Below are 14483 nucleotides of genomic sequence, written 5' to 3'. Positions count from 1 at the left end.
TAAGCTCAGGACTCTTGCTTGTTTTCACTACGTGGCTCTTGGATGCAAAGGGGACTAGGTTGAGCAGGAGGGGCTGAGAGTCCCTCATTCATTGTGTTTCAGAGTCTGCTGGTAATGGGATTTTTCTGAGAAGCTGAAACTGTAAGTTTAAATCCCTTCAAACTGAGACCGGTTGTCTCTCTCTTTGCATGAGTTCAGTTGTGGAAGGGGCAATTGCTAATTACAGTGAGAGACTTTTGAGTGGAAATAGCAGTAGCTGCTGTCCTCTGTGTTGAAGTTCTGCATGAGACTGGAGTTTGAACATGTTCAGGTTGCAAAGAGCAATGAAAATACTTTTTCCATTTTCTGAAAATAGAGCCATTTGTGAACAGTGGTCTCTGGTAGCCAATAAAAGGTGAAAGTGCACTGTTCACATGGGCAGCTGCCAAAAAAAGAGGACTCAATGTTTTGAAACCCAAAGGAGCTGCAAGTGCCATATGTTCAGATGATTCAGACAACTAAGCTCTATGAAGTAAATTAATTGAGAGGTATCCTTGTGTCTTGTATTGCTCTGTAAAGTTCAGCACTGCATTATTCAATGATGAGAAAAATGTCTCTTTGCTGACTGTTGGAGAGCCAAACCAACTGACTATAAATCTTCTTCACCTGTGAAATTAGAGCACCGTTGTTCCCTTTGTTGTCAAAGGAAATAAATAGACACACCTATATTTCAGCTGTTTTAAAAGCACATCAAGAGCAACTAAAACCCTGCAAAACTTGAGCACTCACTCATCTTTAATGCTTCAAGACTGCTCACATGCATAATAGTATTTCTACACAAGGCAGAAACCCAAGGTTTGAAGAGGGGCTATTGTATACATGTTGGTGGAAGAAACACTTATCACAGATACACGCAGTACATGCCATTAGGAAAGTATTCTTAAGCAGAGAATGTATTATTTTTGTTTTTTGAATTCTCCTTCAAATTTTTCTGAATCAACCACTTCTGTAAACTGGCCTTAGTCTCATTAGCTGTGAATATTTCTTCTCCAGTAGCTCCTATATTGTCAAATCAATCATATGTAACGTGTTCTTATTACACAAAACAGCCAGATTTTTCCTTGCAGCACATGTGACAAGATATAGCAAATCAGTGTGAATTTGAAATGTAGACAGGCTGAACTGGTACAGAAGAGTATACAACTCTTATGCAGTCTTGGTTTGTAATATATTTATATCATATTGTATTCCATTCACTCTTTTCCTAAAATATTGTACTTGGCAGATACAGCAGACTAAATAAAAAGAAGACAGAGTTTGTGGGGAACATTGCAGCCTATGGAGATGCTTTCCTTTTATTGCCAGCGTTTTCCTTCAGAAGCAACACAGCTATTTCTTTTAAAGTCTATCACACTCTGCAAGAGTTCAAAACAACCCAAAAGGCAATATTTTTCCACCCTACCTATCTCAAAAGTCTTGCCCGGTTTTGGAGGACTAAGGGTGTAAAAGCCTACCGATTATCATCAGGTTTTATGATCATCAGTGCTGCTGTTGAGCTGTGTGAGAATGTGAAGATCTACGGCTTCTGGCCTTTCTCACAATCCACAGAGAAGATACCAATCACCCACCACTATTATGACAACCAGCTGCCCAAACCAGGTTTCCATGCAATGCCCAAAGAATACAACCAGATCCTTCAGCTTCATGGCAAAGGCATTTTGAAGGTGCAGTTTGGTAAATGCGAATCAGACTAAAAAGGTAGGTCACATTCCTATGACATAAAATGTCTTTATTTAAGTCTTGTGTCAAATGAAAATGGTTTTGCAACCAGTTTTGTACTCTTCCTTAAGGAGACGTTTCTACCTTTCAATCAATAAAGGTTGTGTTCGTAAAAAAAAGAGAAATATTGGATAATATATATAATGTACTGCATAGCTGAGAAATGCTTCCTAAGTGTGAACTTTAGATGGGAGGATAGCTAAACACGCATTATCACTGCAATTCACAGTCAGTTGGTAGTGTCCCCATCTCAGATAAACGTTTCCTCCAAACTGTGTTTGGTTTGAACCAACCTCCTTTGTGCATCACTGTATTTAGAGCAGTCATGCACTATAATCTATGAGAGAAGACAACTAATCCTGACATAGTATTTCTAAGTGTATATACAGGCTAAAGTAAGGATTAAGTTGGCTCTGTGTTGGACTAGCGTGTATACAATCTTATTCCCTCTTACTAGGGAAATATATGTTTGGAGCGGTATTCTGTCTCAGCCCTGGACTGGAAAGCAGCTTGTGGACAGCAGTGAAGAAGCTGCCATACACTACAACAGATCTTGCTGAGCATTTTGCCTTGAGGCAGCCCAGAATCTGGGAGTTACGAATATGGGATGAAGTGTCATACCCTCTCTGTTCTTTCAAACTGTTCCATCCCTCTTGGTCCTGTGCCTTCTGTGCACTGCCTTAAAGAAATGCAGCAAACAGTCTGGCCCTTGACCTTGAACCATTTTACCATGTACAGATTACAGATGACTTTGAAAACACTTGTCTGCGTGTTTTCAATCTTGATTTTCCCTATTTGTATAGATACTTAGAACAGAACCATAGAATGTCTCAAGGGGAGGGACCCACAGGGATCACTGATTCAAATTTGTGGCTCTACATAGGACCACCAAAAATGCAAACCCAATGTCTAGGAGCATTGTCCAAAAGCTTCTTGAACTCCAGCAGGCGTGGGGCCATGACCACTGCCCTGGGTAGCTTGTTTCTGCGCCTGTACTTCTTCATTTTCTAAGCTAACTCAGAAATTCCCCGGCTCAGAATACTGCTGTCAGATTTGCCTTTCAACTCTGTTTTCCCAGAGGGTTCAAGTTAATATAACAGTAAGTGAACTGTACAGTAGAACCACCACATGCAGTGGGCTTTAATTGGACTGATGTAATCTTACTACTGTATTTCTATTTAAGTAAGTTAAAATAGCATCAGCTTGCTCAAGTCAGAAAGTTTGAAAGCTAAAGGCTTTTTTTTTTGTATATGTCTCAGTTATGAAATACATTTGAAAGTACCTTTTGATGCTATTTAGAAGACATGCCGTCAAAGATACATTCGCAGTTGGTTTGTGGTCAGGGACTGCTAAGTTTTAAACTCGCTGATTGTTAATAACAAAAAAGGCAGAACCTTTTTATGGCGCAAGTTTATTTGAAGAAATAGAAAAATAAACTGCTTTCATGCATTGTTAGCATGAAAATAAAATAGTTTCTCAGTCCCTTCCAGCCTATCTGGTGAGCCCGTTCTTGTCTGTAGTCCATGGTAGATTATTTTAAAGGTAATGTACGTGTATGTGATTTCATGTGGCTAAGGTAAGCTTTTCTGCTTGAAAAAGGCTGCGACATATTGGAAAGGTTAAGAAATACATAATGTATTTTTCTTAGTGGCCAAACTGTTTATATCCTGCAGTTGCCATTGTATTTATCCCTTCTGCAATATAAATCACTGGAGACATTCCATGTAATTTTAATTGTAGTAACTACACCAAATAGGAAAATGAAAGGCATCTCCTTATGAATTTTTCATCCAGAGAAGCAGATAGAAGTCACAAAAATGTTTAAGCATCTGTATGGGTTAATTAAATGCTCTCCATGCTTTGCAGACTGAAAACGACTTTTTGTGGTCAGATTTACAAAATGAGCTGTAAAGGAAAAAGCAACCAGAAGGAGAAGTTGTAGAACTTGTGCTGCCTGGAGATTTTTCTCCACCGAGTTAAAAGCTTCTATTTACAAAGGGAAAAGTTAGTCCTTTAATAAAAAGAAATGAAATGCTTTCGATGTGAGCTATCGCTCTGCTACTGTTATCAAATATAAGAGATAATTGAAATCCTATAATGAGTATATTTTGCAGAAGATGACTTTTTCAAAGAATTGAACAATCTCATTTCTCTTTTCAATTTCTCTTAAATGTTATTCTTGCTCCCACTATTCCCTGTTAGTGGGTGTAGCTGAAGCTTCCTTTTACCACTGGGCATCCACAAAACTCTCAGGCAGTGTTTCCCTCTCACTTTAGTGGGACACAAGCCTGCTGCTGTAAATAAGAAGTGAATGAATAATAAGTGCTGTGTTGCAAGCAGGTAGCAGATGCTGGAATACCACAGAGAGAACATTCCTGCATTTCAATGAATATTTTCTGCAGCATTGCTTTCCATTCTTACCATTGCGGTGGTGTTGGATAGAAAGGACTGTCGGGTGTGAGAGTCCTTTAGAACTGGTTTGGAACAATGTGTAAAACTCCATCAACCTTGATATGCACTCCTGCACTGTTAAGATTGTGCTCAGCAGAAATGCATGTCTACGCTAAAGTAGATGCATACCCATCACAGATTGTAAGATGGGAAATGGGACATCAGCAAAACCTCAAAACATAATTAAAATAATGATCTTTATTATTTTGTATTAAATTACAGAATCATTTTTTGTTATGGCCCTGCAGCTGAAGGAAAAAGTCTTGTTTGTTCATTGCTTTAACCTGATAAGCCTGAAAGGCATGTCATTAGCTTCAAGTAAACATGGACTCAGGGAGGGGAAATGGCCTGAATCCTGTTTAAAAATAGAGAGAAAAATCTGATTAGAAAAAATGTCAGATGATAAATTAATCAGGCTGGCAAAAAACTGATGGCTCAGAAGCCTGGTTAAAATGCAAATGATATCTGACCAAGAAACCATCAGGTTTTCTGCTTGCTGGAAAGAGACAGTGGGGAAGATGAGTATGTGTTGCTTTGACATACAGCACAGCAGCGTTAAGCAGCTGCTCAGAGGAGTCAGTCAGCAGAAAAAAACCACAGTAAATAAGAATGGAACTGAGATTCCCTGAGCCTGGGGCAGGGAATTGTGCTCAATCGTCTGGGCAGAAGGTGCTTCAGGAGGAGAGGCTGAGCAGGGAAAATGCTGGTGGCTGGAGAGAAAAGTCAAAGGCTCTGCTGCCCAAGTGGAAGTGTGTGCTACCTGGAAAGTAACAGCTGGGTCTGAGCTTTTAATTGCATGCAGATGAAGAAAGGCCATCTATTTGTGACAGAGAAAGAAGCCGTGCAGCCTTCAGTTGGGGTGGAGCTAACAGGGCAGCATCATGCAAAGCAGGTGGCTGCCTGCCTCCTTGCTCATGATCCTCTTCTCATCAAACATAGCTGGTTGTACCACCCTGCCAGCATGTATTTTCTTAATATTAGAAGTTCCTGGAAATGCAAATCAGTTATAAATACTGTTATAAAGAATCTATTTATAATTGTTATAAATAGCCTATTTATAACTGTAGGACACCAATATGAGGTTAAATTCGATTGGAATTCTCCTGTCCTTGCAGTGGTGTAATGTAGCTGGAGACACGTGAGCTACATCCCAATTTACTTCTAATGAGGAAAATATCACATTTTGAAATGAAGACACATCTGAATCCCTGCCAGGCAGCTGAATTTCAGCCTCCCCAAATATTAACCGGCATCAAATTATTAGATGTGTTCAGCATTAGAAGAAAGGTCTTCTGCATTAGTACCCATGCCACATGGCTTTGAAGTCTGCACTTTGCTGGTGTGTTCAGCCGCTGAGCTAAGTGCATTAAGAATAATGACAGTAAGGAAACAAGTGGAGATAAGTTGCTTCTGTTTATTTAAACGCCACCAGATTAGAAGGAAAAAAATAGATTAAATCAGATTAGAATTTGCATTAGATGCTAAATCAAATGGGGAAAAAAATAGAAATCTGTACAGATTTAGGAGGGTTTTATTTTGTTTTACAGCAGCAGAAATAGCCTGTTGGACAAACAGAATAAATTCATTCTCTAGCTGTTTCAAAATATGATTAAGATAATATCATTTAAAAGTTACCCATGTTCAGATGAGCAGCGGATGTGGCTGCGCCCAGCCCTGTTCGGTTTAGAAGGCTGCAGAGGGCGGTGCAGGTGAGGTGCTGAATAGAAGCATTCCTCCTTTAGAATGAGCAGATGCCTGAGCTAGACTGGGCACTGGCAGCCCAGCTTAGCCAGGAGACTTTTGTGAGCCAGTGTAATGAATGTCAACCTCAAGTTTGTAATAAAGCTGAAAAAGCACATGCAGAAGGTGAAATACATATAAGGTGAAATACATATATATATAATATAATATAATACATATTGGCTGGTTTTGAATATAGAAAGTTATTTTCCTACTGGACTAATAATATCAGTAACATGTTTTATTGTTTTAATTCCAGGGTGATGATCCAAAGGAGACAATTTGCGTTTATCTTAGCACCTCGATGTTGGATTTGATCTGATGTGATTTTGTGAGCATTAAACTGCATTATTACAATAGATAAATATTTTAAATTAGGGGAGAAAAGGAAGGGATTTTTCACACACTGACTGCTACATTCCTGATTCCTAAGTATTCATTTTTTTTTAATACAAAATGATGTGTAAATTCTCAATTTTCTGACTGTGGTTTTAATTGTAGCAAAGCACAATCTCAGGATGGTGGCAATATATGACATTCGTGATGTTTTTCTTCTTGAAGTATCATTAAATTATTTTGATGTAAGGTCTCTGGTTTAATCAGTATCATGGAACACGGGCAATAGACACTGTATGGGAGCTGCCCAAGTTGGTAATGAATGCTTTCAATGAAGAAGCTGGTCCTGTAAACACAAGCGTTTGTCTCCATGAGAAAGGTGATGAGAAGAGCTACAGTGGAGTTATCAATGGAGAGCTAAGGCATTCTTAGTTTGTTCCAGGGTGCACAGATGAAAACAAATCCCTCAGGTTAGAGATAGTCAACAAGTTCACATGCTTTAATTTTGTGGCCAGTGAGTAACGCTGTGGATGTAATGGGATCACTCCTGTGAATTATGTTAACTTTGTGAAGAAGTGTTTGAGGAACCAGAGCTCTATAATGATTTTTAAACCCCTCTTCTTGCTTGTATTCCTGCCTAAGGTCCAGTTCAGCTCCAAATGAGGACAATCAGCTCGGTTTCATGCTGCATTCTCCGGAGTCCTGATAGGGCATGACTTTGCACACATTCCTGCAATCCCAGATCCATATCCGTGCTGACATACGTGATGATCTATTCACTAGAAAAAATAATCTATACCAGCCCTAGCAGTTTTTGTTTCTTTTTCACCTAGCATAACCCCTTTCCCTATGTGACTACTGATAAAGAAACTGCACTGAGCATTGTTAGAAGGTTTCTTTTAGACCCCAAACTCTTCTCCTATACTGGAGCATGTGAGAAAGAAAACTACAGTCACTTAATTAAAACCCCATGCAGTTCATGTGCTAAAAGTTTCCATATGGTTCAGTGGAGCGACATTCTGCAATGAGCACAAGTGAAATAAAGATTCACATTAACAATAATGGGAGCTACAGGCACTTGTTCTTCTAGCTGTGGCTGCTGGTATATTAATGCTTATACTTTTTTACTGCAGAAAGAAGAATTGTTGTAACCAGTTTCTGTTGCAAGAGGCTTTTTTTTTTTTTTTTTTGAGTCTACTGAATGATCAATTCAATGATAGAATGTTCTTCCTCTCCTTTTAGTCAGATACTATCAGGTTTTCCCTTTCTAAAACTCATCTTACTACAGTAGCACTAAATCCCCAATCAACTGATAGTTTACAGAGCATTCAGTATTCCACTCATTGAGGATTATTTCTGCAAGAAATAAAAGCAAACCAAACACCCAGAAAACCTACTTAAATGTATTGAACCTTATAAAATATACTTTTAGACTGATATAAGAGCATTTCTATGTTGCTGTAATGTTTGAAAGCTTAACTTGCAGCAGTTTTATAATCACATAAATAATCCTAGAAACGTTTGAATCAGTCATTATCATTGCAGGTCTGTTAGCTGAGAAATGTTCAGCGTTTTGATCCATTTCCAAGATAATATCAGAATCTCACTACTCCGACCCCAAAGTGGCCCTAAACTCAGCTACATACATCAGCACCAAGTTCATTTTTTCGCAAAACAAGGTTTTAAAGAAATAGATAGTCCTTTGAGGTGTTGAATGACACCACCAATACACAAGTGGACCACTGAATGTCAGTAGGGCTTTTAAGAGAAGCAAAGATGTCATAATTGAGCTGATGGACACAGCTGCCTTACCAGCTGGTGGCTGGAAGAGGTGAATACAAGGGCTTGATTCAGTGAGACTGTTCTGGTTCCAGCACCACACATCCATGTTTTGTCCTCACTAGCAGTGGAATTTGTGCCAGTTTCTGGCCACAGGCATCTGCCACTCGTACAGAGCTTGCTGCTCTAAGACCTCGCATCCACGTTATGAGTGTGGTGGCTGATTGCCTGCTGCCAGTCCCTAATTGCACATAGAAGATAAGTTTACTGCAAGAAGAGCTCTTCTATGCCATAAATCACTCATGTAGACTGTACCTGAGTGTAACGAAGCTGTGAAAAGCGGTATACTTGTACTTTGAGTGATAAAAACAACTGGGACTGAGAACCACCTCATATTTCATCCAGGAGACAAAACACCTGTACTCAGGTGAAGACTGTAGCTTGTTCCTGCTTCGTGTCATGCAAAGAGGTGATCTCAGCCATGTAGCAATGCCTCCTTGTTGTTTTGTGTTCTGTACAGCCTGTGGTTCTTTATTTCAGAAGACTTCACAGATTTTTTTTTTCATTCCTTCCCAAAAGTGTCGATTTTCCTCTGTCTTGGCTGGCTCCATCATCTTGAGCTCAGCCCAGGGAGATATCAGTGCCACATGTGCAGTAGAGCATTAAGGAGTTTCAGAGTCAGAACTACTGTTCTGTTTGCAGACAAAGAGGGTTTGCTAATGCAGCCATACAGCTGTCCTCTGTGCTTCAGAATATTCCTTGCCACATAAATCAGAGTAGACTTTATGTCCAGGCAAGAGCTCCATTCTGAAATGCTGAAATTTTCATGCTGTAATAAGCACCTCCTGGAGCTTTACTTTAGTAATGTGGATGTTGTGGTTGCAACTAGGCAGCTGCAGTAGCTCCCTGACCAATCTGAATAGCCTTGGATTTAATAAATCACAAATGAGAGCAAACAAGGTTCTGTGACATGGACAGACACCTTGATTTTTTCGTACTTTCAGCAAAGTTTAAACTTACCAGTGACCTGAATGTGTGCTCCTTTCTGCTCTCTGAGCAGACAGAGATTTATGTGGAGCACAGAGTGTGTTTTTAATGTAGCTTTCTTGGGCCTTGCTCCAGACACGAAGCTATTATGTGATGTTCATCTCATCCACTTCCCATCAGAGGAGTGCAGATCTTGCACTTGGTTTTATTACAGTCGTTGCTGCTGTGTGCTTGATGGCTACTTCTTGTTAATTTGTGCACAGGCCAGGCAAGCTAACAGCAGCGTCTCTGTGTGACAGGGTCCAGTTAGATTAATCAAGACTTGCTGAATCCCAGGCGCTGCGGTGAAAGATGTTTTCTCTGACAGCCGAACAAATTATTTCTCATTTATTTTACATCTGTGCCAGGTTAATGATGAATAAATAGGGTTTGTACCTGGCTGGGAATGTTTATGACATTTTTGCAAGAATGAGCCAAGAGCGGTTTTGATTAAGGGCTCTTGACCAAAGGTTAGGAAGGGCTTTTCAGCTTCTCTCCTCCATTTGAGGAATAATCATTTCTCAGGTTTGTGGGCCTCCAGTGCTGTCACACACTGTGGACTGAATACAGAGATTAAATAGTTTTCTAAAGATAGAAGCACGGACAACGTGATAATATTTCCAGTGTACCTTCACAGAGGCTGACAATGTCCTTGCACATGACTAGCTCGCAGCATCCTTGGGATACAGCCTGCTTGTCTGCTTTTACTCCTTTTTCTCCTTCAAATAAATAGTGTTGTGTGGATCCTGTGCTGCCAGGAGCTGGTTACTTCGTCTCCCTCAGGGGAACGTTATGTATAGTTCTGTGTGGTGTCTGCAGTGAGTCTATATGTCCAGGAATCTAAAGTTACTATGCACACACCATAGTGAAATGCACTTAAGATTGCATTGTTTTCAGTCTCAGAGAAGGCAGCATGGTGGGATATTCACCTTGCCTGACCTGAGCTGCTAAAATCTGGGCTGTAGCTTCATGGCAATTCAAGCAGTGATGGCTGGCTGTGCTGCCCAGTCCACTTCTCACGCTTCAGCCTTTCCTCCATGTGATCTCTGGCACTGGCTTGGTTGTGCACTGTGCTGTTTTGGCACTTCAAGCTGGCAAAACTTAACCTGGCAACAAAGACAACTGGCTCATGCCAGCAGAGCCATGGGAATCTCAGAGTCAAAGCAAAGGAGGGGAACACAGCAGGGCCCTTTTGGTGCCAGACGGCTCTTGAGTAGGCCCAGCAGTCCCCTGAAGCCTCAGCCAAGCTGGGAGGTGCTGCTGCTGGGGATGATGGACTCCTGTGGGGCAGGACAGCAGTGCAGAGTGGTCACCCACCATTAGTATGGTCAGTAATGAAGAACTTTGGCTGGAAATACTATACTCTCCTGTGACAAACCTGTGGAGCGAGAGCCTGAAGATGCACACAGCTGTGCCTCTGGGGGCTCTCAGCTCTATAAAGCCCATGTCTACTTCTGTGCGCAGATATGTACAATATCAGGCCCAAGGACTATCCTGTTAAGTGCTTTATTCTGAATCAGCTTTAGTTGAAGCAGCTTATTAGTCACTTGTGTGCTGTATTCCTTGGAAGCAGTAAACTTTTTACACATGCACTTGCTGCTTAAATATATCTTAACTGCAAATATTCACAGTCAGGTAATCCTTTATCTCACAGCGTTTCAGCAGCTGGTCTTTCTCCTCTCCAGGTCTGCTAGCCAAGAATAGCAACAAAGTCCTGTTTTTACTCCATAATGCTTGGCTCTCTTGATTTCAGATTGTATCATTTTAGGGAGGGAAGTCATTCTGAATTTCAGAGTTTTAAAGGCTGCTGATCTCTTGGGATTATCTGGAGAAATCATTTGAGGCTTTCAGCTACAATGAGTGGGGAATTTATATTTATTAAGCTTTGTTCCAGATTTCCATCAGGCTCATATTAAGTGTTTCTTAATTGGCTGTAAATTATAATAATGGCCAAGCAGAGCATGAAAAAGATGTGCTGCATACCAGTAAACAAAGGCACTATTACTGTTATTTAGTAGTCTCTTCCGTCAAGTCACAATGCAGCTGCCCCTTGTTACTGGTTGGCCGTGCACCAGTCCAACTAGGCAGTGGTCTCTGCACATTCTTCATGTCAAGCAAATACAAGCAATATGACAAAGGCTTAAACCATTAGCATTACGTCAGTCTGAATTTGCTATAGACCAAGGAGCCATGCATTAATTATACTTATTACTGTGATGTTTGACAATTTACTGAGCTAACATCCCTGTGTGTGTGAGTAGTAACTGCCCTTCAGTGGCCAGCGTTGGCACATACTGACTTAAGGGTGAAAACATTCTGACAGTGCTTCTCTATTGCAGATACCAGAACTTCTTTTATTCCTTGTTGAATACAGGAAGGAATGACATTTTTGCACTGCCATCAAATAATCAATAATTTAGCCTTTTGCTAAATTCTGAGGTAGATTTAGCAGTATAATATGCCACATAAGTTGCAGCACCTGATGCTGTTTTGTCTTGTGGCTTCTTATTCTTGCTGCTTTCCACTGAGGGAGACAACTCAGAAACCTGAGTGATGGAAGTATTTTAATGATTGCACCATTAATTCATGGTACCGTGGCAAGAGGCTATCAGAATGAATAACGCTAATGGCTGGGACAGGGTATTCTAGTCTAAGACAAGATTATGGATTTTTAGTTCTTCAGTATTTTCTTTAGTCCCTGACAAGGGAGGTTTTGTCACAGCAGGTCAACATCCTGATAGGTTTTTCAGCTCTTGGCTCAGCCGTGAGTTGTTTCCCTAACAAAACCTTTCTACTTTTTATTGTATATATTGGTAGTGCTTAGGTACAGAATCATCCCTAAGTTCTTGTGAAACTGAAATGCAGTAGCAGAATTTTCTGTGTTTTATATGCATATTTTATACAGTAGCTTTGGATGTATTCTTTATGTTAATATTCTTAATGCTCTTTTCTTCCAGTATTAAATTTATTTTAAAATATTCACTGTATTTTATTCTACCAGACTTAGATGCAGGGAAAGTTATATGATCACACACACACAGAATGGCTGAGGATGGAAGGGACCTTGGAGATCACCTGGTCCAAGCCCCCTTCTCAAGCAGGGACATCTTGAACACGTTACACGTTATCACATCCAGGCAGGTTTTGAATATCTCCAGAGAAGAAGACTGCACAATCCCGCCTAGCAATGCGTTCCAGTGCTCTGTACCCTCACAGTACAGAATTTTTCCTCATATTCACTTGGAATTTGCAGTATTTCAGTTTGTGCCTCCAGCCTCTTGCCCTGTCTCTGGGTACCATTGAAGTCTGGTCCCATCCTCTTGACACCGTCCCTTAAGATATTTATAAGTTTAGATAAGATCCCCTTCTCTTCAGACTAAACAGGCCCAGCTTTTCTTCCTGAGAGGTGCTGCAGTCTCCTACTCATCCTTGTAGCTCCATGTCTCTGTACTGCAGGCCCAGCACTGGACACAGCACTCCATGTGTCCCTCCTCTGGGGCTGAGTAGAGAGGGATCACCTCCCTCAACTTCTTGGCTGTACTTTTCCTAATGCACCCCTAAAATAACAATAATGCAACCCAAAGTCATTTGTGGGGGTATCTGACTGATTTCTAGAAGGGTATTTTCATTAATCTTTTGGACAGGCTTTTGTAGATTTTCTTTCCTAAGGCAGAGCTAACAGAACAGCTCTGCTTCTGGTTTAGGTCAAGAAATACAAGCAAGGAGACTGGTAAATGGCGAGGTTCTACATGGAACTACTGCTAAGGGATGCCAAGTGCATGTTTTCTTCTTTTCCAGAGCTGTGTCAAAATGTAATTATTTCCATAGTAGCTGCTTTTTTGTTGTTTGTTTGTTTGTTTTTCCTCCCAGAGGTTTCATTGTCTCTCAAAAGGTGCACTGTTTGCATTCTTTTCTGTTCCAATCTCTTCAATGCCATTGTCCAAGCAGAGCTTACCCACCCCTGGAGCTGCTATCATAGATTTCCTCAAGCACTAAACTGTGTAGAGCTGCTGGCACAGGCTCTGCTGCTGCTGTTCCCAAACAGGTCCTCTACAATTCTATCAGTCCTGAATTTATTTATGTTTTCAGATGTGAACTTGATATTGCCTGTTTGCACATGAGTAGCGTGAGTGCAGCCTAACATAGAAGTGTCTCTACGCGGGATTTAGGAGGAGGCATGGGAAGCCCCTCAAACGTGTGTGTGCTTTTATTACAGAAAACCAAGATGAAGTTGTATTGTTGAGACATCTGTTAGCTGGGTTATGTTATGCTTTGTTTTCATGTTTTAAGTGCCTAATGATTTTTTGGTTGTCACAGAGGCAATGGTTTCACTGGTATAATGCATACTTGGAATTCTGCACTTGTTATTTGCTCTGTAATAGAATATTTTTGCAGTTTCTGTTTGGAAATAAAGACTTATTGGGCATAATTGTGATTTTATTTTTCCCTTTTGAATTCCCGAGTCTTCATAATAGCTTCAGTCTTTTCTGTTCCTGTATGGCAGCGCAATTAACCATTTTCTTTTGTTACTTCTAATGCCTGGAAATTATTTGTTTACTTGCTTATGTATTTTTACTTCAGCAAATGAATTGAAGAAAAAGCAAACGAGAGAAAGAACTAAACAAGGAAAGAAATTACAGTATTTCTCTGAAATTAGCTATCAGTTTGGAACAATATCCCTAAAAGCAACTGAACACTTTGAAATGTGATTAACTGGAAATGTTAAAACCACTGATGTAAAAGATTTTCATAGAAAGCACTGATCACAAATACACACCTAGTAGACACGTATCTTATAGACATCAGGGTTTTGCTTATAGAGTACATACACAGATACCTGTAGTGAGTGAATTTCGAATGTATGAATTTCAGAAGAAAGTCTTTTCCTTCACTGCAGTTACTTTTTCCTTCAAGGCATAATAAGGCCATAGAGTTTCTGTGCTGCTTACTGTGAGTTCTCCAAATAGAAGCTGACTGTCTCGTCAACTCAAGTCAAATATATACATACAGCTGTTTTGTGATGTGGACTGTTATCCTTTAGGGCCCTCTAGGGACTGAACTGTAATTGCCAAATTTTATTACAGCCAGAAGAGAGGATTAGAACTGAAAGATTTTACTGGACGTCACAGACCACCAAGTGGCTTCTGCCCAAAGGTGAAGATCTAGGTGGCTCTCACCTCTCCCCTTCCCGCAGTGTGTCGGTCTTCCATAGATGAACAAAAACAAGGAGTCTTGCTGGAATTGGCCAAAACCAGGCTACGTTTTCCTCCACTCTCCAAATTTTGTCAGGTAAAAACTGACATGTGAAGATGCTGCAACATAATGACACTTATGGTCATTGGTTTAGTCCAGGAGAAGAGAATGGCTAAAACCCAGTCCACACAATGAAAGTC

The 14483-nt window shown here is 40.4% G+C and overlaps 1 protein-coding gene across 2 annotated transcripts in view; it reads left to right on the top strand.

Moving 5' to 3' along the window:
* ST8SIA6 (ST8 alpha-N-acetyl-neuraminide alpha-2,8-sialyltransferase 6) overlaps positions 1-13519 on the top strand; it is a 51327-nt gene extending 37808 nt beyond the window's left edge. For both annotated transcript variants that reach the window (XM_015853435.3, XM_015853434.3), the window contains 2 exons: positions 1265-1737; positions 6209-13519. In XM_015853435.3, coding sequence (XP_015708921.2) covers positions 1265-1733 — 469 coding nt within the window. In that variant the 3' untranslated portion in view covers positions 1734-1737; positions 6209-13519. The remainder of the gene's footprint in view (positions 1-1264; positions 1738-6208) is intronic.
* Positions 13520-14483: the final 964 nt, after the last annotated feature.

Source organism: Coturnix japonica, chromosome 2, assembly GCF_054131305.1.
Source record: "Coturnix japonica strain WE chromosome 2, WE-NBRP24, whole genome shotgun sequence".
Classification (NCBI taxonomy): Eukaryota; Metazoa; Chordata; class Aves; order Galliformes; family Phasianidae; genus Coturnix; species Coturnix japonica.
The sequence above is the reverse complement of the archived record's forward strand: the minus strand, read 5'-3'. Positions and strand labels throughout refer to the sequence as shown.